Source organism: Sebastes umbrosus, chromosome 19 (assembly GCF_015220745.1).
Source record: "Sebastes umbrosus isolate fSebUmb1 chromosome 19, fSebUmb1.pri, whole genome shotgun sequence".
NCBI lineage: Eukaryota > Metazoa > Chordata > Actinopteri > Perciformes > Sebastidae > Sebastes > Sebastes umbrosus.
In genome coordinates, this window is record NC_051287.1 from 6,455,405 (window position 1) to 6,481,474 (window position 26,070).

At 40.1% G+C, this 26,070-nt stretch overlaps 1 protein-coding gene across 1 annotated transcript in view; it reads left to right on the forward strand.

Moving 5' to 3' along the window:
* The window catches only part of LOC119477768 (LIM homeobox transcription factor 1-beta-like), a 39,713-nt gene extending 13,955 nt beyond the window's left edge, over positions 1–25,758 (forward strand). Inside the window, exons 3-9 of the mRNA XM_037751882.1 lie at positions 17,300–17,532; positions 17,695–17,861; positions 19,010–19,087; positions 21,246–21,312; positions 22,824–22,991; positions 24,424–25,099; positions 25,201–25,758. Coding sequence (XP_037607810.1) covers positions 17,300–17,532; positions 17,695–17,861; positions 19,010–19,087; positions 21,246–21,312; positions 22,824–22,991; positions 24,424–24,581 — 871 coding nt within the window. The 3' untranslated portion in view covers positions 24,582–25,099; positions 25,201–25,758. The remainder of the gene's footprint in view (positions 1–17,299; positions 17,533–17,694; positions 17,862–19,009; positions 19,088–21,245; positions 21,313–22,823; positions 22,992–24,423; positions 25,100–25,200) is intronic.
* Positions 25,759–26,070: the final 312 nt, after the last annotated feature.

Genomic DNA, 26,070 nt, shown 5'->3' on the forward strand with positions numbered 1-26,070 from the left:
ATTACTTCATTGATATTCCCCTCCTATAATTACACTGCTGTGGATCATTTAAATATTTCCCCCCTTTTTTTTAATAACGAGGACAAACGTGTTACATGTCTGTAACCTCTTTGGTCTCGTTTCACTGCAGCAAAAACATTATGTCTGCCTCTGGGCTCTCTGTCTGTTTCTCTCTCTTCAGACGCTATACTGAGAGAGTCTGTCAAAGATGAAACCAGGGTCACTAACCAATTGATTTTTAACCTGACACTTGCTCAAAGCTATTAAAGGAAGGCATGCGGCATGAGGTTTGTTTCAACCGTGTAGACGTGTTGTTATTTTGTAGTGATGATTGACGAAAATGTAAACGCTGGTGGCTAAAAGGTGCCAATATAATCCATTGATAACTAGAAAAGTGCACTCGGTAAAGTGCAGATCTCCTCCAGGTGTGCCTGCAACGACCACTGCTGTAATATTTGATTGAATTAATACAATATTGTGTATAATGTTTCTATTTATTAATGCTGCTGTGGAGGCAGCTGATGCTGTGCAGCACTGAGTCTGAGACAAATTTCCCCAAGGGGACAATAAAGTGTATCGTATTGTATCGTATCATGTCGTGTCGTGTCGTATCGTATCTTATTGTATCGTAACGTATCGCATCGTATCGTATTGTATCGTAGCAGCATAGCAGATGCATTTTAGATTGAGATCCGTATACCCTCCTCTACAACACTGGACTAGACAAAAAACATTTCCGGCTAAAGCCCCGGAAGCCCGCTGACAACGCCACTGATGCCAAGTATGCAAGGATCTTGTCTGTCAATATATCCAGCCAGTATTAGTGTCGTCCACCTCTGGTATATTTCAATTCCTCCCTGACCACAGCAACAAAAACAGGTTTAGAAAATCTGATTTGGCATTTTATTCTCTCTGCATTTTCATTTTTAAAATATCAGCAGTGCATTCTTACATGTGAATCACCTCATGGGGTTAGACTGGAGGATTTATAAAGAGAGATTTTTAGTTCTGTAATAAGGGACTACAACATAGCTACTGTAGCTGATAAGCCAAGTGACAAATGAAATATTATATTCTATATTTGAAACATAGTTTTTCATCCAAGTGCTGGATCCAGGTACTGGATGACAAATTACATAGTGGCTTTAAAAGTTCTAATGTTTGATTTTTTTTTCTCTCTCTCTCACTCTCTGATATCCGTTGGTTTGGCAAACATGATCATGCTGTCCGCAGTTGACTGATGTCACTTGACAGAATTTCTGATTTGTGAACAGTTCCCGCTTCCTGCCATTTGGTGCCACCAAAAAATCCCAAGTTGACAAGTGCAGCTTTAAGGAGATAATTCCAAACTATTCAAATATACTTAGAAAACAACGACATCTTTGTTTTTTCAATGCTGCATCACATCGTTGACAATCTGGAGCGCGGAGCTCACCAGTGATTGTCAACAAGCATTTGTGTATCAGCGGACACATTATACAGACAGGAAGAAAATAGTATGTTTACCACAAAGCAAGTGATGAAGACATGCAGCGATATTATACCTCCATTTGCAACATTTCTGGAGCTGATGTTATTGCATCACAAAACTCACTTTTTGGAAACAGAGGCAAACTGATAAATCTGTTTATCTGTCAGTTTGTCTGTGTGTTTATTTTCACCATGGCATTTGTGTGTGCAGTGAACGGGTGCAATCAACGTAGTGGATTATACGATACAACACACTGTCTCTCTCACTCGCTGTCTTCTTTAACGTCTCTTCCTCCTGGAGAAAAATTAACGAATAGCAGCCGATGCTGTTTCGAAGGTTTGCCGACCTCTAACAGGTCCGGACGACGGGAGCACACAACTTTCAGCCCAAGAGAAAACAAGAGAAAAGTCCCGTTAGAGAAATAAACGCTGGAGCTGAGGCGAGAGCGGCCGGTGTTGGTGGACGGTGCACATCCAAAACGTCCCGAAACGCCACACCTTGGCAACATGTCTATCCGTCCTCCGGCATGTGACGGTGCAGCAGCAGCAGCCAGCAGACGGGCGCCTCGCCAGGAGGAGACAGTAAAGAAGAGAGCGAGTGAGATAAAGAGCCATTGTGTTGCGCTAATTCTTGTCTCATTTGTGGTCCGATAAACACTAAATTCACCTAAACTGGGTGGAAAATACGAAGCAATCTGGTTGCCATGGTAATGAATTACATCTGACTATTAGCCACACCCGCATTCTCTGTTTGAGAAAATACCAAAAAACAGGAAGTAGAACTGTCTGGAGGCGGGGCTTTAAGGTCCGCTGTGTGTGTAGATAGCCCTTCAGGTATTGTCCATGCAGGTCAAGTCTGAGTTCGTTAGAGCCATGACACCTAATCTGACCCTGGGTTCTCCTCACCCTCACAAGAAGCAGCTGTTTAACCCTCTTGAGTCTACATATACAGAAGAAACGCCTGGACATAGTTTTATATTTTTGCCAATTCTGAGCTTATTCTTTCAGTCAGCATCAAGCATTACCTTTGTGTGAGAATACCATATTTGACAAAAAATAAACGCAAGTGAAAAAACTTTTGTTGAATTACTCCATAATCAACCAGAGATTTTTTACTATTATATTTAATTTATGAAAAGTTGTATATCGGGGTTTTGGATCTCCATGTGAATTTGGTTGCAACTCCGCCTTTTCCATCATAAACGGTTCCAAAGTTATTTCATGTTTTGTAGAAACATGTCGATGCTACGCCAGGCTTGTAAAGGTTAACAAAGAGCTAATAAAATAACACACAAACACCAGTCCTGCTGCTGTCTGACTACAACACCCTCACCCCCACCCTGTCCTCATTTATTACTGGGCCTCAGTATAATGACCTCATCTCAGAGGTTGGAAAAATGGTGAGGCGGCACATTTTCTCCACTATTTTTGTGGCAAGGTTATGTGTGTGTGTGTTCACGTCTTTACCTGCAGGTCTTCATGTAATCTCAGTTTGTGATAACTGATGTGTTTTAGGCTAAAACACGTGTGGCCCAGAACAATGCTAAAGTTTCCCTTTATCTTCCATTTATTTCCCCCAGGTTCACCGCATTGTCTTTACTACAGTGGAGCGTTAGGCCCTTTGAAATATAAAAAAACATTACCCAATTATGCAGTTAGAGTCTCTAAGCATCTGCAGAGGTCATCTGATCTGGTGAGTTCAAATACCAGCGGTGACCTTTTCAGAGCAGGCCTGCTGGGCTTCACCTACATGAGAGAGGATGCACATGATTGTTCCAGAAAAGCACCACTATTTATGGGAATACAGTCTATCGTGCTTTTTGAAATCTCATTCATGATTTAATTCTTTCATTCACTCACATACAGGGTCTGAAATGAGCACCCGCCACCCGCCAAATGCGGGTAAATTGTTGCCAGGGCACTTTGGCAGGAAGGGAAAACGCTAGTGATGGGAATAGAGAATCGGTTCCCAGTTGTCCGACTCCTCGGCATCTCATATCTCCGTGAAATATCGATTCCTCTTTTTGATGCTTTCTGGCACAATAAAGCATACGCACGCTGTAGCATGTTTCAGTTTGTTTGGGACCGGAGCCATGGTGGTGAGAAACAAAAGCGCTCAAAAGCATGGCGCTACTAAACCTCTAACGTTATCATGTGTTCAAATGGAATCTCGTAAAATTAAGTTTTTGGCGAGAAACTTAATTATGATACATAATTAAAATTGCTGATGCCAAGTATTTTTTTTATCAAAGCAAATATTTAAATAAAAATACAATAATTTATTTCCTAATCATTTGAATTGTGTTTTTTTTGCAAACAACCACTATAGATTTTATTATTTATGTTTATCCAGCTGGAGAACGTTTTGAGACATCCAAAGCTGTATTTCTTATAATCACGACAGTAGGCGAAGAGAGTTGCTGATTTTTAACGGGACATACTGTAGATGTGTGTGTGTCAATGTAAAATCTTGTCCATAGTTTTTAATTATAAATGGCTGTTCAGAGTTTTGCATGTGTGGAGCCTTTAAACTCATAGATCTATTATTACTCAACTTCTTGGATTCATTTTCACACCTGCAGCATCATTCACATTGCACAACAATACCTTTTTATGCGAACCGTGGCTAAAGCACTTATAGGGATACCTTTAATAAGCACATTTTCTGTGCAGTTCACAGCATCGAACGCTAACAGCAGCTCTAAATGACACAAACAATAAAAGAGAGTGAGTTGTAATAGGAGTTTGGGTGTTTCAGCTGCAGCAGCGGTTTATGAGGCTCAGAGCAGGAAGACAGAACATGCTGCAGAGAGCCAGGACAACCTGATCTTTATGATCTGCTTTGTTTTTCCATCATGAAAATCACTTGCCGTTCACTGACACTGAACACTGTTGTAAGTTTGTCTTTATTCTTTTGGCACCCGATTTGTTTACCTACTTTTAACCACCAGCTTTTTTAACCTTCGCGTTGTGAATATATGTATTTATGTCCAGTATGTGTGCATACAAAAATTATAAAATTCTGCTGTATCACTAAAAAGTACATATCTACAGATGGGCACCATTTGTGACAATAAAACAAGCATATTGTGTCCATTACCCCCACCCACGTTTTAGAATACAAATATGTCATCTAAGAGTACAAATGGTAGTAAGCATTATGCTTATTCGGTTACGATTATGATGGGGTCCTTGGAAAATGTTCTTTCCCTTAAGGGTTCTCTGACCCCAAAGAGTTTGAGAACCTCTGGTGTAGGTGTTAGTGTTGTTGGCTGGGATGGGAATATTGGTGACATGTTTTTTTTTTTGCCAGTGATGAACACCACATTGGAAAAATATACATTTCTAATCCCCCCGACAGTTCTACGGCTTAAAGAAACCTTTGTTATTTCCCCGCTCTGTACTGTACTGCAGGGTGACAGGTGAAAGATGTAAAGAGTGACTTGATGACATACAACAGAAAGTAAGGCACACTTAAACTACGTGAGTTCATTTAATGCTGCAGCGTGCTGCTTCACAAAAACCTTCTGTATAAGTGTTTAACAAAAAATAAAGCCACATAAATGATCTCTTCAAACGCGTTTTAAAGAATCCTCCTAAAGCCTTTATCTTCAACAGTTATCTGACCAGCTCGGTCAAAAAAATTAGGCTTAAGATCTACAAAAACTCACATACTGTACGTCTTTACCCCCACATGTGACATTAATGGAACGAGTAAAAGCAGTCCAGCCTAGCAAAGCTAATTTTGTAAGTTTTTTTTTGTTTGTTATAAAACGTTCTGGAAAACATCCACCGAGAAGGTGAGAAGGTAAAGGACAAGGTTGATGCTATTTCTTCTTCTTTTTGCAGTATTTCTCATCTGCTGTGAGATTAATTTCAAATGTCTGGGAGAAAATTATTCTGGGAATAAACATATTTCTGATTTTAAAGCTTCAGTAGGCAACACGTTTTTGGCATCACTGGGTAAAAATCTAGACTTCTGCACCTCCTCATGGCTCTGTTTTCTGGCTTTAAAAAATCTAGCCCGTGACAGAAGACTTTGACCAATCAGAGGTCATTTCAGAGAGAGAGAGCGTTCCTATTGGCTGTGCTCCGGCTGGTGGGCGGTGCACATTTCCTCAGCAGATCTTAGATTTTTTAAAGCCTGAAAACAGAGCCATGAGGAGGTGCAGAAGTCTAGCTTTCACTCAGAACGCTTGAGTTACAATATGCCAAAAGGTTATTATGGAACTTTTGCACAATGATGCCAAAAAAATTGTTGCCTACTGAAGCTTCAAGTCCCTGATTCTGACATCTCAGATTTCTGACATTAATCTGAGAAGTAATTTCCCCCACATGGTGCTGATTCTTCTTTGTCTCAAACAAAGACACACATCAGCAGCAGCACAGCTTATGAAAGTGGAGGTCATTCATCCTGACCTTTGCCCTCTCAGTCTGACTCAGAGCCAGGTGTCAGTGCTGTGTCAGTTGTGTCTTGTCCTAGAAGAGGACTGTGGAGAGGATGGGTGTGGATGGGTGTGTGTGTGTAGGGGGGACAGACACTCTGAGACAACCTGCACTGCCAGCAGTGATGTATTCTTCCTCAAACAAATGTCGGGGCTGAGGATGGGAGGGGGGGATCCCCTGGGAAATAAAGTCTGCCTCCATCCACAACCCCCCTCCCCTCTTTATCTGCTCAAAGCCGTGTCTATTTATGAGGGTATAAGTGGTGTTAAGTCCCCGTGCCTCCAGGATGTTTATTAGTTGCAGGTCCAAGCTGACTGACATGCTGAATGGAAATTATGTCTCACCTTTAATACACATAGATTAATATGTATGAGGTCATTTACTTCAAAACCTTCTGTTACAGAACAATATTTTTAAAAAATAAGACAAAATGATAACTTATTGCAGAAATTTAAAATTTGAGGGAAATATTTAACACTCATAGTGTCACTATACCACCATTCAACGGGGCTCTTTTCTCACTGTTCCTTACAGTCTGACCATTTGTTTTTCACACGTGTACCTTCAGGACATGTCTATCAAGTAAATCTACATACACACAATACAGCAGCGAACAACCTTTCTGCCTTTATAGAATAGCAAGAACTGCTATCAATGAATTTTGTGAAGTTTGTGTATGCGAGAAATGCCGGATGTGAGGTCTACTACATTAGCAAGAATTTCTGCAGGGTGAGCTTAATGCACATACTCAAACTGCCCCACAATGCAATGCATTTGGGTGCCTTGAGACCGGCCGTCAGTCGTGAGATATTAAGCAAGGCTAAGTAAGGGATAATGAAAGAATCAAATGAAAGAATCCCCGACAGGGTGATGCCCTACCCTCTCTCATCGCCCTGAAGGGGTTTCTTTCATAACAATGACCCGCTAGCTGTACATTATCCCGCTTATTACACGGCTACTGACTTAAGAAATCATTAATTTATCTCAAAAACGGTCCGCCAGAGTCCGACATCAGAACTGCGCCCATAGCAACGGTCTATTATACATAGCAACGGTCTGCTATAAAGAAATAACAGACCGCAGAATGCCGTGATTAACCAATCAAAATCAAGTATTCAACAACGCCGTGTAATAAAAGCTGCTAATATGTTACTCTGTTAATGCCTGTTTGGAAATTTGATGCAACGTTTTCAGAGATGTGAAAGCCGCTTGCCGTGTGAGACAGGCCGCCAGTCATGTGACACATCTTGCTTGAGTATACTTCAATGTGAATGTCTGCTGGTAATACCAGACTTAGGCGAATCTAATTGCTAACACCTGAGTGTGCTGGTGCTTTCGTGTCTGTGTGCTGGTTCCACCGGACTCAGGCTTGTCACCACCTCTCAGCCTGCAGCTGGAGCATCAGTCATCTGAGGGTGTGTCTATTATCCTCTCGCACACAAAAGACCAATGACAGTCGGCACACTCAGCAAATACACCATCTCTGCCACAAAGGCCTTTAAAATGGCCTTGTACAGGACACCCAAAACCCATAGAGACCATAAACTGTGGCTTGTACATTTTCTATGAAAACCACATTTATTATTGGAACATGAATAACTGTACACTGACATAGTGTAAAAGGAGCACAAATAAAGTCAACAAACTGATTCAGTAATGTCTGATACACAGCAGTATCTATCTAAAGTTAGCTAACATTAACTACTAGTCATACCGGACCAAAATAAATCAGCAAAACCCCTTCTGAATTCATGAAGGGTGAGTTTTATTGTTCATGAATCGATTTTTTTCCCCAAAAATGAGTGTGATTTTACTTTAAAAAGTCTTGTAGTCTCACTTTAAAGCTGTATTTTTTTTGTTAAATCAATGAACTAACTAACTACACTTACATATTAATACACGATTACATTTAATTATATATACAATATAGTATAATAGATGTAATATAATATCTCATATGTATTGGGACCCGTTCTGTTTGGTAAATGGATTCCACATCCACAGCGGGTTGGGGGCAGTTGTGGTTTATATTTTTTCAATCAAACATTACAGCAGTGGTCACTAGAGAAGTGAAGCTACAGATATCATATGAAACTAGAAAACCTAAGGAATCCATTGGTACCAACCATGTCATGCTACCATGTCTGAAAGGAGGCTAAATAACACTCCAAAGTTGGGCTAAACTTTAGCGTGGAAAAACTGGCGTGGTCAATTTCAAAGGAGTCCCTTGACCTCTGACCTCAAGATATGTGAATGAAAATGGGTTCTATGGGTACCCACGAGTCTCCCCTTTACAGACATGCCCACTTTATGATAATCACATGCAGTTTGGGGCAAAAACCATGCAGTTGCAAAATGCAATTCTTGCAGAAATCTCCAAATGTCAAAGGTTTTTGATACCAAATCACAGCATGGCTTTTTCTATGGTGTTCCTCAAGGTCTCGGCGTCTTAATGTGGTATTTTGGAGGGATTATTGATCATTTTTATTAATTCCCGAGTGGAAACAATTGTTAAATTTAGCACCAAATCTGTGTATCAAATGGTATCAACCCAAAAATTGCTGAGCTGAATCTCAGATTAAGCTTCAGGTTCCCAGCTTTCAGATGATGTACACCACTTCTACGGTGTGTGACATCTACTGCTGACCTGCTATCTCCCCCTAAAGACCCCCTGTGCCCCCCTAAAAAAAAGACAAAAAAGGTATATTGTGGGTCTCAGAGGGTTTAATATTAGTCATGTCCATGTCCATGTGGACTGCATAAGAAAAGAGGACCACGAGCTTCATCCTTTGTAAAAACAATGTGGAGGTGGATGAGTCAAAGGCGGGTTAATGTGAGCTGAGCAGCGGCGGCGAGGAGCCCAGGTGAGAGGTTGTTCCTCGGGGGAGGAGGGGTTAGCAGCCTGAAGACAGGGATATTGAAGGCATTGTGTGATGACTGACAGCAGTGTGTCTGGAAACAAATGAATTGTGACAGCCAGCTGGTAGCACCAGCCGTACCAGCCAGTGAGCCTGAGGCTGTCATCACTTTAGGGAAGCAATGATGAGGAGCAGCCATGATCAGCCTGCGGAAATAGGACTCATAACCCAAACCAATGCTTATGGGTTGGGAGGGGATGTACAGGGACCGGAGAGCATGTTGGCCCTGAATGAATGAATGAAACCCACCAGATTGCGTATAGTGTGGGAGGACATACTGTATACAAAGTGTTGTCATGGCAACCGTAGTTTTCTTATCACCTTTATGAAATGTAATGTTTCATAACTGTCTGAGGGGATACAGGCAGGTTTACATTTTCCTCCTCCTGGTCCTGAGGAGACCTGGAAGTCTTGTTTGGGCAGCATGTGTGGGTGTGTCTGTGTGTGCGTGTGTGTGTGTGTGTGCGTGTGGTTGTGTGTGTGTGTGTGCGACTTCAGTGAATCATCCACAGTGATGTGGCTTATAAAATTATTTCTACTGTATCATATAAACATACTTCTCTCATTTGTGGTGTACAGCTATTAGTGTGTTTCATGTGAGTGGAGACGGATTTGTCTTTGATCAAATCTTTTTATTTTTATCCAAGCGTATAAACAGTTTACAGCCGTTGAACACACTGTGGCTACACCAGTCAGAGAAATATGTAACATACAGTACCATCCCATAGCGGAGGTTATACCCTCATCCCTGTCGAGACCCATGTCGGTCTCAACACGTTGCAATAAAAGCAGTGGAGTAGAAAAAAATCACTGAAATGTAGTGAAGTATAATGTTGCATGAAATGGAAATACTAAAGAAAAGTAATACATCTTGCTTAAGTACTGGAGTAATTGTACTAAGTTACTTTGCACCACTGATTGGATGCTACATGTCAGCTGGTAGCCGCACAGAATGAGCCGATGATTGTCAGCTAATGTAAGCATGAATTCAGTGTTCTGCCTGAACCAACACTATATTTACTATCCTTACTAAACTTCATTTTAATCAGCATTTTTCTTTGACCGACGTGGCAAATAGTAACCACTACCATGGCTTCTGAAAACATGATATTGGTGGGATGAATGCATCACTCACTACGAAGGCAAAACAAAACTAAATAACCCTCCTACTAAGTTGGATATAACATGAACATCTGACTGAAAAATGAAGTGAAATGAGATGGCAATTCTGTTTGATTATCAGGCTACCTTCACCCCTGGTACCTTGGTTTAAAGATTGGGTTGAGTTTAATAGCAAATTGTAATGAATTAGAATTGATTTATGACATTTTAATGAAGAAAAAAATCAATAGCCAAAATTTACAACACACATTCAACAACCCTGTGAGGCAATCCTTTAATCCACAAGACCAGCAACATGACATTAAACTCAGAATCCAACTGTAAACTGCTATTTCTAGACTGATACTATCTAATACAGGCTACAGGCGACTTAAGATACAAAGAGGGAGAAAGGAGACTTTGTACATTAGTGCTCAGGGACAATGGGGAAATTGTATTGTGGGAAAGGGCAGGTTGCCATGACAGCTGTTGGCAGGTTATGTGATATTAAATCTTGGCTGTGATGGAGTGGTGGTGGACACGCTGCATGAGACGGGAGGACTATCCTCACAGTCTTGTTTTCAGGATTCTGTGTGTGTGTGTGTGCATTTGTGTTTCCATGCATATTATATATGTGTATGTTTGTGCATGAGCTACTTATTTACAGTACGTGTACATATGCTGAATTTCTTCCTGCTTCAACACTGCCTTACAGACTTAGCAGAGTACCCAATGCACTGCACACATTAAACTGTAGTATCAGTCAGGTACATGCTCCGTGTTTAAACAGCCGGTGGAGGTGATTGTCTGTTCCACCGTTACAGCCGAGCTGGAGAGTGTTGTTGTAAAGAGAACAGCGAGTATAGGCTGAAGTTGGAATTGCCTTCTCTTGGCGACAAAGCAGAACAAAATGTGATGCCAAGTACCACACAGAGAGAGTCAAAGAAAGTGAAGGGGGGGTGAGTCAATAGCCAAGAGGTCCTCAGGAGATTCTACAGTTGTGAAATCCCCAAAGTGGACAGTTTTGACGCAGGCGGTTTATAAATGCAACCCATTCTCACCTCCAACTCGTCAAATACTGATGCTTGGTCAGTGCCACTCGGCGTCTGATATTTACTGCCCTTTAGCGACTATATGAGACGCACCAGGCTTTCAACTAACTCCAATTTGCTTCATTAATAGACGCTCAGAGCAACTGATGCAGTATTAAGAGTGAGAAAGTCTGTGTAGGGTGAGTGGAAGGGGAGGATGGACGGGTCAGATAAACACAGGACACCCAGGAGACCGCTGCTCGTGTTCCGTGTGAAACCAAGTCAACGTTGACTTATTTTACCTTGGTTTTTAACGCCAGTTATGTAACAAACATATTTATCTTACGTAACAAAGTATTTATTTTAACCTAAACCAAGATCTTTTCCTAAACCAAGTAGATTTGTTGCGTAAGTAAACCTAAAAACTAAGTAAACAAGTTGGAAGTTTATTTTGAAAAGAGACTGTATGCATGTAACGAACGGAAACAGTACGACGCCATCACAAACTATGACCTTAATGTTAAACAAATAATTTAATTAACACTTTTATGAGAACTGAATGTTATAGGCATCATAATAGTTGACTTTCTGGCATTAGACTGTACAGGTGTACCTAACGAGGCAACCTAACGAGTGTATACCGTGGGTTTGAAGATAGGAAGTCACCAGAAATAGACAGGAAATTACATATCTCCTTCTGAAATCTCATATTTACTGTTACAGAAATGGTTTGAACCATATCTACAAGGACAGAGTCAATATATTCAACTCCATGTGTGCTCCACCAAAATGATTTGTTGAAATTATATCGTGAAAGAACAGAAAGTGAACAATGAAAACAGTGATTTAAATACAGTACTAGTGCACGCTCGGCTCGTCTAGCCGAAGCTCTTTTGCCCTGAGTGCTGTTGTTAAATTGTTATATCATATAACTCTTAATGAGGGACTTATATGTTTAACGATTTTTCCCTAACTGTCTGCCCGTTAGAGAGCAAGAGACCAGCAGGACAGAGAGTGAGACAGAGAAAGACAATAGTCTCCGAGTGTAGTTCCCATGACAACGGGCTGAACAATAACAATAGTGACACTCCCCGAAACACAATTCAGTAACTTACTGACAGCGAGTGTGCGTCTGTACTGATTGGAACCCAGCATACTGTCTAGACATTGCACCACAAACCGAAAAAGAAAAATCCCTTGAAGCAAACCACAGAAGAGAAGAGACGAGAGGCTCCGTGGTTCCTGCTTCAACATGCAGCCGCTCTGATTCTCTGATATTTTAGTTCATCTCTATCCAGGGGATTTCTTACCCTCTGACGTGTGGTGTGTGTGTGTTGAGGTGATCGACCAAGAGCCTCGGGTCATTTCACAATTACATTTGCAATTGTTGATTTGTAATCCCTGTCTTAGACAGTTGTCAGGCTTTTAAATAGGCTTTATCAGTCGCTATAAGCCCCATAGATGTGGGTCAATAGGGGCCTACTACACCCACTAGTAGGTTTATCATCTATTCACATTGTAGATCACCGAAAGATGGTATAAAAGAAGACGACAGCGACCTCTGGTGACCGTAGTAATTATGACAGGAGCAGAAGTGGAAGTCAGGCGCTGTCGTATAGACAGTGTGAAACTCCATAAGGGGTCGAGGCTTTCCCCCAGGAGACCAGAGATCGCAACCTGTGTGAAACAAACAATGTGTAGTTGTGTTTGTGTTCGTAGTTATTCCAATCCAAAACACATTGTTTTCCCCTAAACCTAAAGAGGCCTTTTTGTTTGTGTTCAAAACCTAACTGTTTTTTTGCCTAAACCTAAAGAAGTTATAGTTTTTTTGCTTAAACCTAAAGAAGTTGTAGTTTTTTTTGTTGCCTAAACCTAAAAAAAAAATTTTGTTTGTGTTCAAAACATGATGGTCCATTCAGTTTTACATGTTAGAACGTGTTGCTTTTGAGTTTCACTTTCACTTTTACAACGTAGTAAGCGAAGTAGTCCCCTAATGACCCACATCTATGGTGCTTATAGCGACTGATAACACCTATTTAATGTCCTGACAACAGTCTAATCGGCTGACTTTCTAAAGGATACAATTATTTCATTTTCTATTAACATGCCTCACCTTCACTTAACCAAATACTTCCCTGTCGTCCTTCTTTTCCCAACACCACCACCTCTGATAGACTCCTCCGGTGTAAAGTGAACCTCCAGAAGGTGAATAAATGAGTGCATCTGATTGATTGCTGAGATCATTTCCCTGCTGACAAACATGTTGAAGTGAGTCCCCAGAGAATCCCGAGGGCCTTACTCTGACTTCTTGAGCTTTGGCTGAGCAAACAGCACATCCCCACTCTCTGAATCCCGCTTTTATTTGCCCCCTGCCTCCTTCACAATCATCTTTTGATTACGCCTACTAATTAAAACTCCCAACAAGCTGCCACCCGAAGCCGCCACCCACCCACCCGGCCTCCTCCTTTTGGGTCACCCGGCTCCCTGAGGAGGGAGAACAAACAAGAGAACAGTGAAGGAACACACACAGTCTGTTTTTACTGCTTCATCCTTTCTCCACTCCTCTTATCCTCTTTAATCCTGTACTTCTTTATGCTTGTTAAGCCGCCGGAGCAGTGTGGAAGCATAGGGCACAGGGCCAGGGGGTCAAGGAGGCTCCTCCAAAGAGGTGGCCCCTAGCAGTGGTGGTCCAGGTCCTCACTGAAATGAGCCTCAGAGGACTTTTCATGAATCCTCTGTTGGAACAAACGTTCACTCACATTGAACGCTGCACCAAACAAGATTTTAAAATAAAGAAGACTAAAAGTCTAGAGCCTCAGTAGGAGCTGTTTGTTTAGGTCTAAAGCCTCGCTATAGCAGCTCCTTGAAGCTGAAGGCTCCGTAGACCCCACATGTGTTGGACAGAACCAGCAGCAGAATCCAATGTTACTGTTATTATTAATATGTGTCTCCTAGGGAGAGGTCATGGGGTCCTTAAAATCAAAAGGTCTATCCTCTTGGGAGAATAAATGTGCTCTGTAAATTTCATGAAAATCTGCCTTTTGGATTATGAGATATCTTATGTGCATTACTGACATTTGGCCAAATGGTTGTGCTGGGCCAAAGCTCACGGAGAGTCCACAACAGAAAGGGGAAACTTTTTAAAGGTCCCATATCGTGCTCATTTTCAGGTTCATACTTGTATTTTGTGTTTCTACTAGAACATGTTTACATGCTGTAATGTTAAAAAAAAACTTTATTTTCCTCATACTGTCTGTCTGAATATACCTGTTTTTACCCTCTGTCTGAAACGCTCCGTTTTAGTGCATTCAATGGAATTGCGTTGCTAGGCAACAGTTTGGGTCGATGTTTACTTCCTGTCAGCTGATGTTATTTACATACACTGAAACAGGAAATAAACTGGGACACATTTAGAATGTTTTACATTTAAAACCGTGTAATGGTCTAAATATTGTATATTTGTGACATCACAAATGGACGGCTTGTTTCAAAAGCTCAGTTTCTGAATACGGGCTGTGTGTATCTCTCTGTATGTTGAGCGTTTTGATAGTTTAACAGTATTTATAAAGCACTTAAACCTGCTTTATAATATAAAAGACATGAAAATGTCACTTTTTACAATATGGGACCTTTACGTGATCAAACAATGCTATTGATTTTCTGGTGAGTAAAGTCTCACAAAAAAATGATACAACATATTTGTACATGTTCTCAATGCTGTTTAGTTTTCTTTTTCTCCTCTTTTTCATATTTATGTTTTTCTCGATCTGTACGTTCCCAGATCGGCTAGAGAACAGAGTAGATGGATAATTTGTTAAATTAAATTTAAACTAAATAAAATAAAAACAGCTTGACATGATGCTGTCATTTTCTTTTCTAGATCATAACAACCATTTGAGCTTTCTGTAGGCCCATGTGTCAGCCATGTGTTGTTGAGTTATTCTGCACCAAAGCTGTTGGCATCGTTTTAAAATCCATGCAGCTGACCGGCACATTGTCTCCGACCAAAGAGTTACTGTTGGCTTATCAAACCAACCACACTGTGATTGCTGCAAATGAGTTTGTCCAACTGAAATGTGTGAAAAACAGAGGATTAAGAATACAAAAAGAGGTCATGAAAACTATTGGACTGGTTCGGAGATAGTAACAAGCTCTAATGGAGCTTCCATTTAGTAGTTCAGCTCATTTGAATTTTTGCAGATTCAACACTTCATTGATGGTGGATGGATCATAATTTCAATTGAGTTCATGTAACTTTATTTGCCATAGAGTACATCACATTGGAAGCCATGCAAGACTACCAGTGTGCTTGTACTGTACTTCTCTCAGTTACACATTATAAAGAAGAAAATACCAACAAATGAATTCCTAAATAAACTAGTAATATCCTGAATATATTCCAACTATATAATTTCGTACTAATTACACGGTAAATATATAATATATATTATATAGAATATATAATAATATAAGAGATTATCATTTGAGTTTAGTTGTGTTAAACTTTAAAATGGTTGTTGATTTCCAGGTTAAAAAGAAATGTTCCATTTAAACTAATGAGAATATTCAGTCATTATTTATTTCTTTATTTCTTTGAACTTAACTTTTTTTTGCATGTTCAACAGACCTGCACTGACTAAAAGATGTCTATAGGTTATTCATTTGAATTCAAGTATTAATTAATTATAATATTCAAAACATTTAAATTTAAATATGTGAATATTTGTGAGTGAGTTAATTGGAAGTGTACAAATTGTCCTTTTCCCTTATAATTACTGAAAAATTACATAAACTATATGTAAATAAAATGTATAGTTACATGTGAATTTATTTCTAAGAAATTATACAAAACTATAAAATTATTATTATTGCTATTATCATTCTTATTATTGCCATTGTTGTTATTGGTATTTTTTATCATTAATAATAATACTATTTATTTATTTATTGATTTTTTATTATTTTTTATTTGCAATGAGCATTAGCTGCTATTTTTTCTCAAACTGACTACATGTATGTTGACTCAGGTACATTCAGTATAGTCATGACATGCTTATCAGCAGCAACGTGTCCAAAGCAGTTCATAAAATGTCAAACAGCAGCTTCACATTCGAACCGTGCTCGTACTTCACAGCTACCGATATCTACAATAACGTGTCTGTAGTGTTATTGTGTAAACGTAAAGGAGGGAGTTGGACAGCAGGGAGAAAGAGCTGCTGAATAGAGGAGGGTAGTCCCACTCAGAGAGGAGGAGGAGGAGTGCAGCTGTCCAAACACTGAGCCCTTCTGTACCTGCCTTAAAGCTACCTCCTTCCTCCTCCCAACCCTCTACCCTGCTCGCCTTTTGTTTTCATGCTCTCCTAATTGTGGTTTAATGTAATTGGCGGGTTTTTTTGGAATCAACTTGTGGCTCATTTGATGGCATCTCTGGTAAAAAAAAAATATATTTATGGGGAAATAAATCATGAATTTGTCACAGTGGACTACATCAGAACATATTGTTTCAGTAATATTCCCTCATCTAATAGCACCCACTTCCTTTTTAAAGGTCATACAGTATAAATTGCCTCATTGGGTAATTGTGGGGAGCAGTTGGAAAATTGTCCCCTATTCTTTGTATCTGAATCAGCCCTTTGAGCGGGCCTCCTGTGTGCCCATTACAACATCAAAAAGCCTTTCACATGAAGGGGTTAAACACGAGTGCTAAGTAATAACTCATTCATTTAGCTGGAAACACATCTGGCTTCTTTTCTGGTTTCTTTTGTTGTGAAAAGATGAAGTTATAGCATACATATGTACAGTAATGACACACTGTGCAGTGTATGCAATATAAAAAGGGTTGGTGTTTTGCACTCTGTCTGCTTTTGAGAAAGTTTGTGACCCGGCAGCCATGTTGAGATCAGTTGAGGAAATACCAAGCACCGCCCACCAGCCAGGTCACAAACTTTCTCATTTTACAGCTAAACAGTACACTACAGGATGTTTCTGAAAACATTTGAGGTGAGAAATAGGCATTACAGTAACAGCATTTTGATTCATATTTGATCAGTGCTGCCTAGTTTGACCGTTTGGTTGATTGACAGCTGCCTCCGTTGAATGAACAGCCAATAGGAACGCTCTCTCAATGAAATGACCTGTGATTGGTCAGTCTCCCATCACAGGTTAGATTTTTTAAAGCCTGAAAACAGAGCCATGAGGAGGTGCAGAAGTCTCTCAGAGCACTTGAATTACAATATGCTGAAAGGTTATTATGGTATTTTTGCCCAATGATGCCAAAAATATTCAGTCCAGTCATTGTTAACACTCCTCTCTCTCTGTCCTGTGTGTCCTCAGGTTGTTTGCCACCAAGTGCAGCGGCTGTCTGGAGAAGATAGCACCCACAGAGTTTGTAATGCGAGCTCTGGAGAGTGTTTACCATCTCAGCTGCTTCTGCTGCTGCGTCTGTGAGCGCCAGCTGTGCAAAGGAGACGAGTTTGTTCTGAAAGAAGGTCAGCTGCTGTGCAAGAGTGACTACGAGAGGGAGAGGGACCTGCTCAGCACAGTCAGTCCAGACAACTCAGACTCAGGTAACACTATTGTAGGCTATTACAAACTTTGTGAATATGAAAACACGTCCAATTAATTACTTAATGTACTAATCTCTAAGTTGAAGTTTGAATGCAGTCAAGTCAAATCTGCAGTAAAATAAAAATAAAAGTCTTGTGTGTGTGTTTGTTTCTTTCTGACAGATAAGAGTGAGGATGAGGATGTGGATGTGAAGTCAGAGAAGTGCCCCGCAGCAGGGAAAGGCAACAAAGACCCCCGCCGGCCCAAACGGCCACGCACCATCCTCAACACCGTGCAGAGGAGAGCCTTCAAGGCCTCCTTTGAGGTCTCCTCTAAACCCTGCAGAAAGGTGAGTGGAGACAATTGAGTGTAGTGAGATATTTTACTAGATATTTTAAATTTAACAGGCAAAAGAAAGAAATAATGTGGTGCACCAGTTTGTTCATAAATTACTGTCGCACCACCACTCTATATAAAGGGCAGATGAGGTGGTTTGGCACTGGAAAATTTTAAAAAAGGGATGTTGAAGAACCACGTTGATAAACAGGAGTAGCGCAAAAAAAGTGGCATTTATTAACAAAAGGTTTCCTGAAACAAAGGGCAAAAAACTCAACAAAACTACCTTTCAACTGAGTAAAAAAAACACCAAACAAAAGAAAGCTGCAGCCTCACAGCAAGCTGCCACCTCCTTTCCCCCCTCTTACTCCAGTGAATGGGATTTTATCCCCTCAGCCTCACCTAACTGGAACGTACCACCTGACCAGGTAAGTGTAGGGGGAGCTAAACCGAGCAAGCATCCTAATTCACACAGAATACTGAACAGACCATTAATACAAGATCTATAAATTACTGCTGACATCTCAATCTATCTAGAGACATTCACACATACCAATGAGATCACCAAACATTACATAATGTAATTTACTGCAGAACTATCTCACCTATATCATCCTACATGTTAACAGAGCCCAGCCACTCCCTGCTAAGAGGACATCATGAGACAAACCTGTTTGCACTTTCCTTGATTGAGCTGCTGAGCAGCTGATCTACCTCACCATCCCAGGCAGGACAACAACATCCTATGAACCCATAAAACAAACTAAACAAGCTGATGTCATTTATACACACTACTTGACATGGTGTCAAATAAACTGAAACATTCGACTGAAAATGACAATTAAGCAGACACAAAACATTGTTAATTTTGGGGAACAAGGCTCAGTAAAAATGGAAAAAGACAACCTTTTCACAGTGACATTGATAAAAGAAGTTAAAGGTGCTAAATGCAAGATTGGGAGCATTTCTATTGCCTCCGCACGGCTCTCAACAAGGCGACGGTTGAGCAGGTAGCTCATAGCTAAAGGTACTAACAGCAGCAAATTCATTAAATGAAAACTATGCCTGTCTGAAATTTGGGAAATATGCATTAATTAGCACACACATGATGTTAGTGTGTAAAACTGGCTGATGGGTGTGACTGTGTGCTGTGACTTGCAGGTGAGAGAGACCCTGGCTGCGGAGACGGGACTCAGTGTACGTGTGGTCCAGGTCTGGTTCCAGAATCAGAGAGCAAAGGTCAGTAAAGCCAACACGTTGTCACTCCCAACTCATCAAATACTGACGCTCGGTCAGTGGCCCTACGCTTCAAACTATACGCTCTTGGTACCTCTGTAGCATCAATTTTGGACATGTCATGGATGGTGTGTCAGTTTCCGCTTGCTACAGGCATAGAGAGCCTAAGTCTAAGCCCCTTCCGGTGGACCCCATGGGGTCTTATTTTGGAAAGAATATGAACAGTAGTAGTAGATGCATCGTAGCTTCAGAGAGAGAGACATCACTTACGCGACTTTTGGGTGTGTAGTCTTTCTAACTACGTATTTTCACAGTCTGATACTTCAACAGTTTAACAACAAACTGTGACTTTCTTGACTTGTAAAATTATCTTTTAAATTGACAAACATCACATGTGTGATTCAAGCAGCAATTCAAACGTGATCAAAAAAATATTTCTCTCTCTCCGTTGACTACCGTTCATATTTTTTTCCGAAATAAGGTCCCATGGCATCCACCGGAAGGGGCGTGACTTTGGCTCTCTATAGAATGCCTTTTCAAAATAAACTTCCAATGTAGGTTTACTTAGTTTTTAGGTTTAGAAAAAGATTGTGGTTTGGGTTAAAATAAGTGTTTCTTACCTAAAATAACTGTTTGTTACGCAAGTTACGTAAGTTACATATGTGGCGTTAGTTAAGTTGCGTAACAAAACTTGGGTCAAGTCAACGTTGACACAAACAAAAGTCCTAAATGGTTGGTAAGTACACCAAAAACAAGCTGTCAACACATTGTATTATGGGTAATGATTCTTTCAAATCATGTTGGATGGAAGGTAACCTTTCCATGCGTATGAGTTGTGAGCATTCACATCCATGGACTGCGGCGGCCAAGGGCTTATATATGCACTTAAATCAATCTATTAACCTACTTTCTCTTCTGCATGTTTTTGATTAATATCAATAAAATAATATTTAACCTCTTTTTTTAGTATGGATCACTTCAGCTGTCTCTGTCGGTCACATGACCCTCACCTCACACATCTTAGTGGTCCCTCGAGAGTCTCCCACGTTGCTTCTCTTGACCCGTGAAGCACCATGTTTGTTGTCAAGTCCACCAACTTGGCCTACCTAATATGTAACAAGACACAATCACAATGCAGGCAGAATTGATGTCATTATCCAGATCCAGAAAATGTTTTGTTTTTTGCCAAAAGTGCTCAATTGTCTAAACCAGTACCACATCAGTTAAGCTTCAGTGGATCAAGAATTTATAATCTACTATTTGCTCGGCTTGGTGGCATTTGGGGGAATAAGCTTGTCAAAGTCTGAATATCTAATAGGCCTGCAGTCAGTTATCAATCTATAATCATTACATTGCTTGTGTAGTCAAGTCACATAATGTTTGATAAAGATGGTCTATGTTGTAATGGTCACCATTACCATTTCAACAGGGAATGTATCAACAAACAAGTATTGTATCACAGCCTGATATATTTTATTCCTCTGTGCCGTAGAGCTCTTACTTTGCACGGTAGCTGGATAATTGCGAAATCACGCGATTGCTCGAGAATTGCAGGATCGCAAGATCACACGAAAATCCATCTTGTCAGGCTTCAAGTAGAGAGTTTGTGTCCGAACAACAGTGGTTTGGACTAATCGACGTCCTGTGAGGAGCTACTGGCAGCTACGGGAGTGGTTTAGGTGTGTAAGACGACACCGAGAGGCGACAGTTATAGCATCAGTTATATCAGAACTGGAGAGTATTTCTTTATTGAAAGAAGAGCAAAGAACATCACTGAAGGTTTTTCTCGATGGAAAAGATGTTTCCGCTCTTCTCACGACTGGCTTCGGCAAGAGTTTGATTGACAGATGGTTCATCCAATCACCTGCCAAGTTTTTTTTTAAGCACCCGCCCCTTTTCCAAACAGTTTCCAATGACGGCTTCTCAGATGGTTCTGTGTAACAAACCATCTGATGGGTCAGAGGCCTGTACTACGAAGTAAATTCAACATACCCAGGGTATATTCTTGTTATCTGGCTTAACTAACCCTAACAAATGAGATTATAAAATGTATAATTTGGAGAAGGTTGACATGTGAGCTTTTTCACATCTGTTTAGTCAGTGTCTCCTCAGTAAATGCCTGTCAGCCATACCAAGCTTTTTACTGTTTATCTATTTACAGATTAAGAAGTTAGCCCGCAGACAACAGCAACAGCAGGAGCAACACAACAGCCAAAGGCTAGGCCAAGGTGAGGAATTATCATGTGTGTGTGTGTATATACTGTACTGGTTAGCCGCTTCCTCTGATGCTATAAAAGGAAAAGCACAATTAATGTCCATCTGCAAGACCTAATCTGTCCATTTGGTAATAACAGTGATTAATGAAAGCTACGTAATTTATGAATTATTTGGAGAAACAGCTTGAAATATTCCATTTATTATGGGAGCAATAAACAGAGTAGAGTCACTCCGCAAACAATTCCTGTTTTGTAGGCTTTAGAATGAGTCCAATACTCGGAAGCCAGAGTGACATATCTGCTGGTAAATATGAGCTTTTCCGACAGCGGCAGCTATAAAGAGTGGGCCACAGCCATGATTCTCGCTGTAGCACAGCTCCTCATAGCTAACGGCTTATTGCCACTGTGGTCTCACAGCGTATATGAGCAGACAGTTTAGATAAGTGTCTCAGTGCTTTGGCAAGCACTGCCTCTATCTGTTCAGGGACTTCCAGCATGTCAATATTGGCATAGAAGCAGGGTTTATTATAGTGGAAACTGCTGTTGTTAACCAAATGAGCAAAGCAAACCAGCAAATGGGGGCTGTTTGAAATTGATGTTAGGATGAGATGAAGCCTCCTGGATGACGGGTGAGATATCCTCGAGATCAAACAGCCAGTCGGTTTAGACAATGCATTTACAGTATGTGCTTTTATAAGAAAACCATTTGTTGTGCAGCATTCATAGGCAAAAAAACATGGATGTAGTGTCTGTGTTCACAAAAATAAAGGCAAGTAGTAAAATAAATAAATTAAACAACTGTTAAAACAATAAACACATAAAATCTGAGCAACAAAAGCCCATTTATAGCCTACTTGTCATTTCAAATGTATCATATCAGGATAAAATCCAGATGTAATTTGATACATTTTCACATATTCCCCTTTTACACGTAACCACATGTGGCTTGGGTGGATCGGATAACTATCTGATGCACCCGATTTGAATGTTATCAGGCCATTAAGTAGGCGTTATCAGTCGCTTTAAGCACCATAGATGTGGGTCAGTAGGGGCCTACTACGACTACTATGTTGTAAAAGTGAAAGGGAAACTTAAAACGTTCTAACATGTTGTAATACTGAATGAGACATCACGTTTTTAACACAAACAAAAAGGCTTCTTCAGGTTTAGGCAAAAAAACTAAAACTTCTTTAGGTTTAGGCAACAACACTACAATTTCTTTAGGTTTAGGCAATACAACTACAACTTTTTTAGCAATTTCCTTAGGTCTAGGCAAAAAAAACCTGTTAGGTTTAGGCAATAAAACTACAACTTATTTAGGTCTAGGCAAAAAAAAAAACAGTAAGCTTTAGGTAATAAAACCAAAACGTCTTGAGGTTTAGGCAACAAAACTACATCTTCTTTCGTCTTTTTCTCTTTGAAATTTGATTAAATTAAATTATTAAAATATGTGCCTGTATTATGTGACCAATACAGCTGAGAGTTGTAACCCTGTTTGCACGTGTTGCCACTGACTGTTACAGAGGGGATATCAGGTTGTATGGAGGGACTGCTCAGCTCCTACTCAGGGCATCTACCTCCAAACCAGCAGCAGCAGCTGGTGACCATGGAGCACAACGGCTACAACACTGACCCCTTCCAGCAGGGCCTCACGCCACCACAGATGCCCGGTGACCACATGAACCCCTACGGTGAGCATCACATTACCTGCCACCCATTGCATGCTGGGATAGGCTGCAGCCCTCTGCCACAGTAGAGGAGTATAGCAGTGTTTTCTTATTTCCACGCAGCCACTAGTTCCATTAATCTCACTATAGTACGGAGCTGTGCAGAGATGTGAAACGTGTTGGTTGAAGATATTATGAAGTTGCACTATGGGAAATGTAGGTTCCAGTGTTTTTGGACCTTGACTTATAAAAGTCAGGATATCTCAGCCTCTGTTAATTAAATTTTTTTTAATCCGTCTCTTCTAAGTCCCAAACTTTATGGAAGTGCAATACTAATAATATTACTAATGTTTTGAAGTTTTATTAGGGCAATATTGGAAGCTATAATACATTTTGCAGGTCTAACTAGGACCAGATAGAGATAACAACTAACCAACACATGTGTTGATGTATTGACACTTCCCCTGTGTTCTTACCCTCACCATGATGGCACCTATCAATGTCTCACTCCCCTTTTATGGGCAGTGATGGGAATGAACCAATAAAGCGTGACGGCTGATTAAAAATGGATGAACCATCAAGTTGTCATCATTTAGACCCAGTGAGCCCAATAAAACCAACCGAGTGACACCCAGAGCAGTACTATACACATCCTTGCAATTAAACATTTGGCCTGAGGGAGAACAGTGTGCCCGTACAACCACACACAAATACACACATGCACTCTGATATTGTAGCAGAAATGTTCCAAATGGTTTCCATTAACAAAGCTAATTTTGTGTTATTGTTTTAGTTTAGTTGTGGGAAGTTCACACACACGCTACAATAATTACAAAAAAATAACAAGAAATGTGAATGTGTTTTTGTGTTTGTGAAGGGGATATTGGTTTATGCACCTGTATTGACTCCTGATGTCATGTGTGTGAAACAAATAACCTACAAAAAAACAAAAAACATGGATCCATGGACAACAATGCATGGGGAAAAACAGTTCCAAAACAGCAATTAAATAGTTAAATCGTATCAAAATGTATTAGTAATGACAGGAAATAAAGCCAGTGACAGCTCAAGCACAATCGTTACACTCCATGTCCTCATTATCAGTCCAATTAGGGCCAAGTTCACCATAATAAAAGCACTGCCCACTGGCCGGAACACAGCCAATAGGAACGCTCTCTCTCTGACCTGTGATTGGTCAGAGTCTTCCGTCACAGGCTAGATTTTTTAAAGCCTGAAAACAGAGCCATGAGGAGGTACAGAAGTCTATCTCTCAGAATACTTGAATTACAATATGCTGAAATGTTATATGGAATTTTTGCCCAATGATGCCAAAACGCGTTGCCTACTGAAGCTTTAAATATAGATGTCTGCGTTATAAAACCTGCTAACAGTTTCATATCCAACACCACAGCAGTTATTTGACTTCCCCGTGTCTTGTCTTCTCTGCTCTTCCCAGGCACTGACTTCATCTTCCATGACATCGACAGCGATGCCTCTCTGACGAGTCTAAGTGACTGCTTCATGGCCACTCCAGATGTAGGCTCCTTTCAGGCTCGGGCGGGGAACCCCATTGACCGCCTGTACTCCATGCAGACCTCCTACTTTGCCTCTTGAGACAGCCCACCATCACTGTTCATCCCAGGGCATGAACGGTGATCACACAACAGTGAAGACACACAGGCTCCAGAATTGTCCTGCAAGACATGAATCAGTAAGCAGGGAATAAGTGACTGCAGGACAGAATCCACCAAATATACCTGACTGACCTCCACCAGCCAAAGGAAAGAGAAAACTTGAAACTGAAACTTCTCGTGACACCTGCTGTCTGCACGGCGGGGGATTGAAGCAGTGTAGGCCTACATTTGGCTTTTCAACTGGGTTCATTTTGTTGGAGAGATAGCTGTCAATATGTGTACAGATATCACAATGGAAGTGTTTATTAGTGGTATGGAAAGTTGGAAAATTGAGTTCAAATCAAACAGTGTCACAGAAACAAACAGTTTAATAGGTGCAGGTAACATTTCGTTTTGCAGGTCTTCAAATTTCATGGTAATTAGGTGATAATTAGCAAGTAACCAATTTGAAATATCTTTGGAATTACTGCCAAATTACCCCAATATTTACCTCAAAATGTAATGAAAATTACTTTATTATAAACATTATTTAATAATTATATTATAAAGTAATTTCCGATAAATGTTGAGGTAAATATTGGGGTAATATGGCAGCAAAGAAATTTCACATAGGTTACTTGCTAATTATCACCTAATTGCCATGAAATTTGCGAACCTGTAAAATGAAGTGTTACCTAGGTGCATTAATAGTGTTGTTGATAAAGTTGTTTTTAATGGGACAATTAAGCAAATATAGTTTTGGTGATGTATTTTTAGCCGACTACCAAGCTTTCCTGGTGTTGGTCTGTGAGCCAACTGATGTATATAACGTTCTAAATGTAATTACTGTTCTTCAGAAACAGCCAGTTTTGCATGTTAGAGCCGACAGCGATTTATTTATTTCTCAGCAACGTGCTGGTATACAGTAAATCAAACAAATCTATTTAAAAAGACAATATGATCCCATTGTAAAGTACAAAAAAAAAAAAAATAATTCATTGATTATTTGATTCTGCTATTTATCATGGTATTTGTGTTGTTTAATGAGTGTGTAAATTACTATTGTTTTGTTATTTATTTTTCCATTGAGATCATCTGGACATTATCAAGAAGGCATTTTTAATTTGCTATCTTACCAAAAGTGTCAGAACTTCAAATAAAAAATGCATTCTCTTGAATCTTGTCTTTTGTCGAATAACATGCACAACAATGGCAGGAAAATTCAACTGAAAAGATATCTGTACGTACAAGAAATTTGAATAAAAAATACTCTATATTCCACGCTACAATATATACACATAAAACAGTTCATATGATATCTTAGTTATTATCTAGTTATTTTTCATTCTCCTACGAATGTCCGGCAACACGAGCAATAAGTGCGGCTGTGCAGGCCCTACCGTGCATAACCTGCAGGTACGTTTGTTATGTAAAATAATAAGCTACGCAGGGCTCAGTATGTAAGTTACGTAACAAAACTAAGGTAAAAT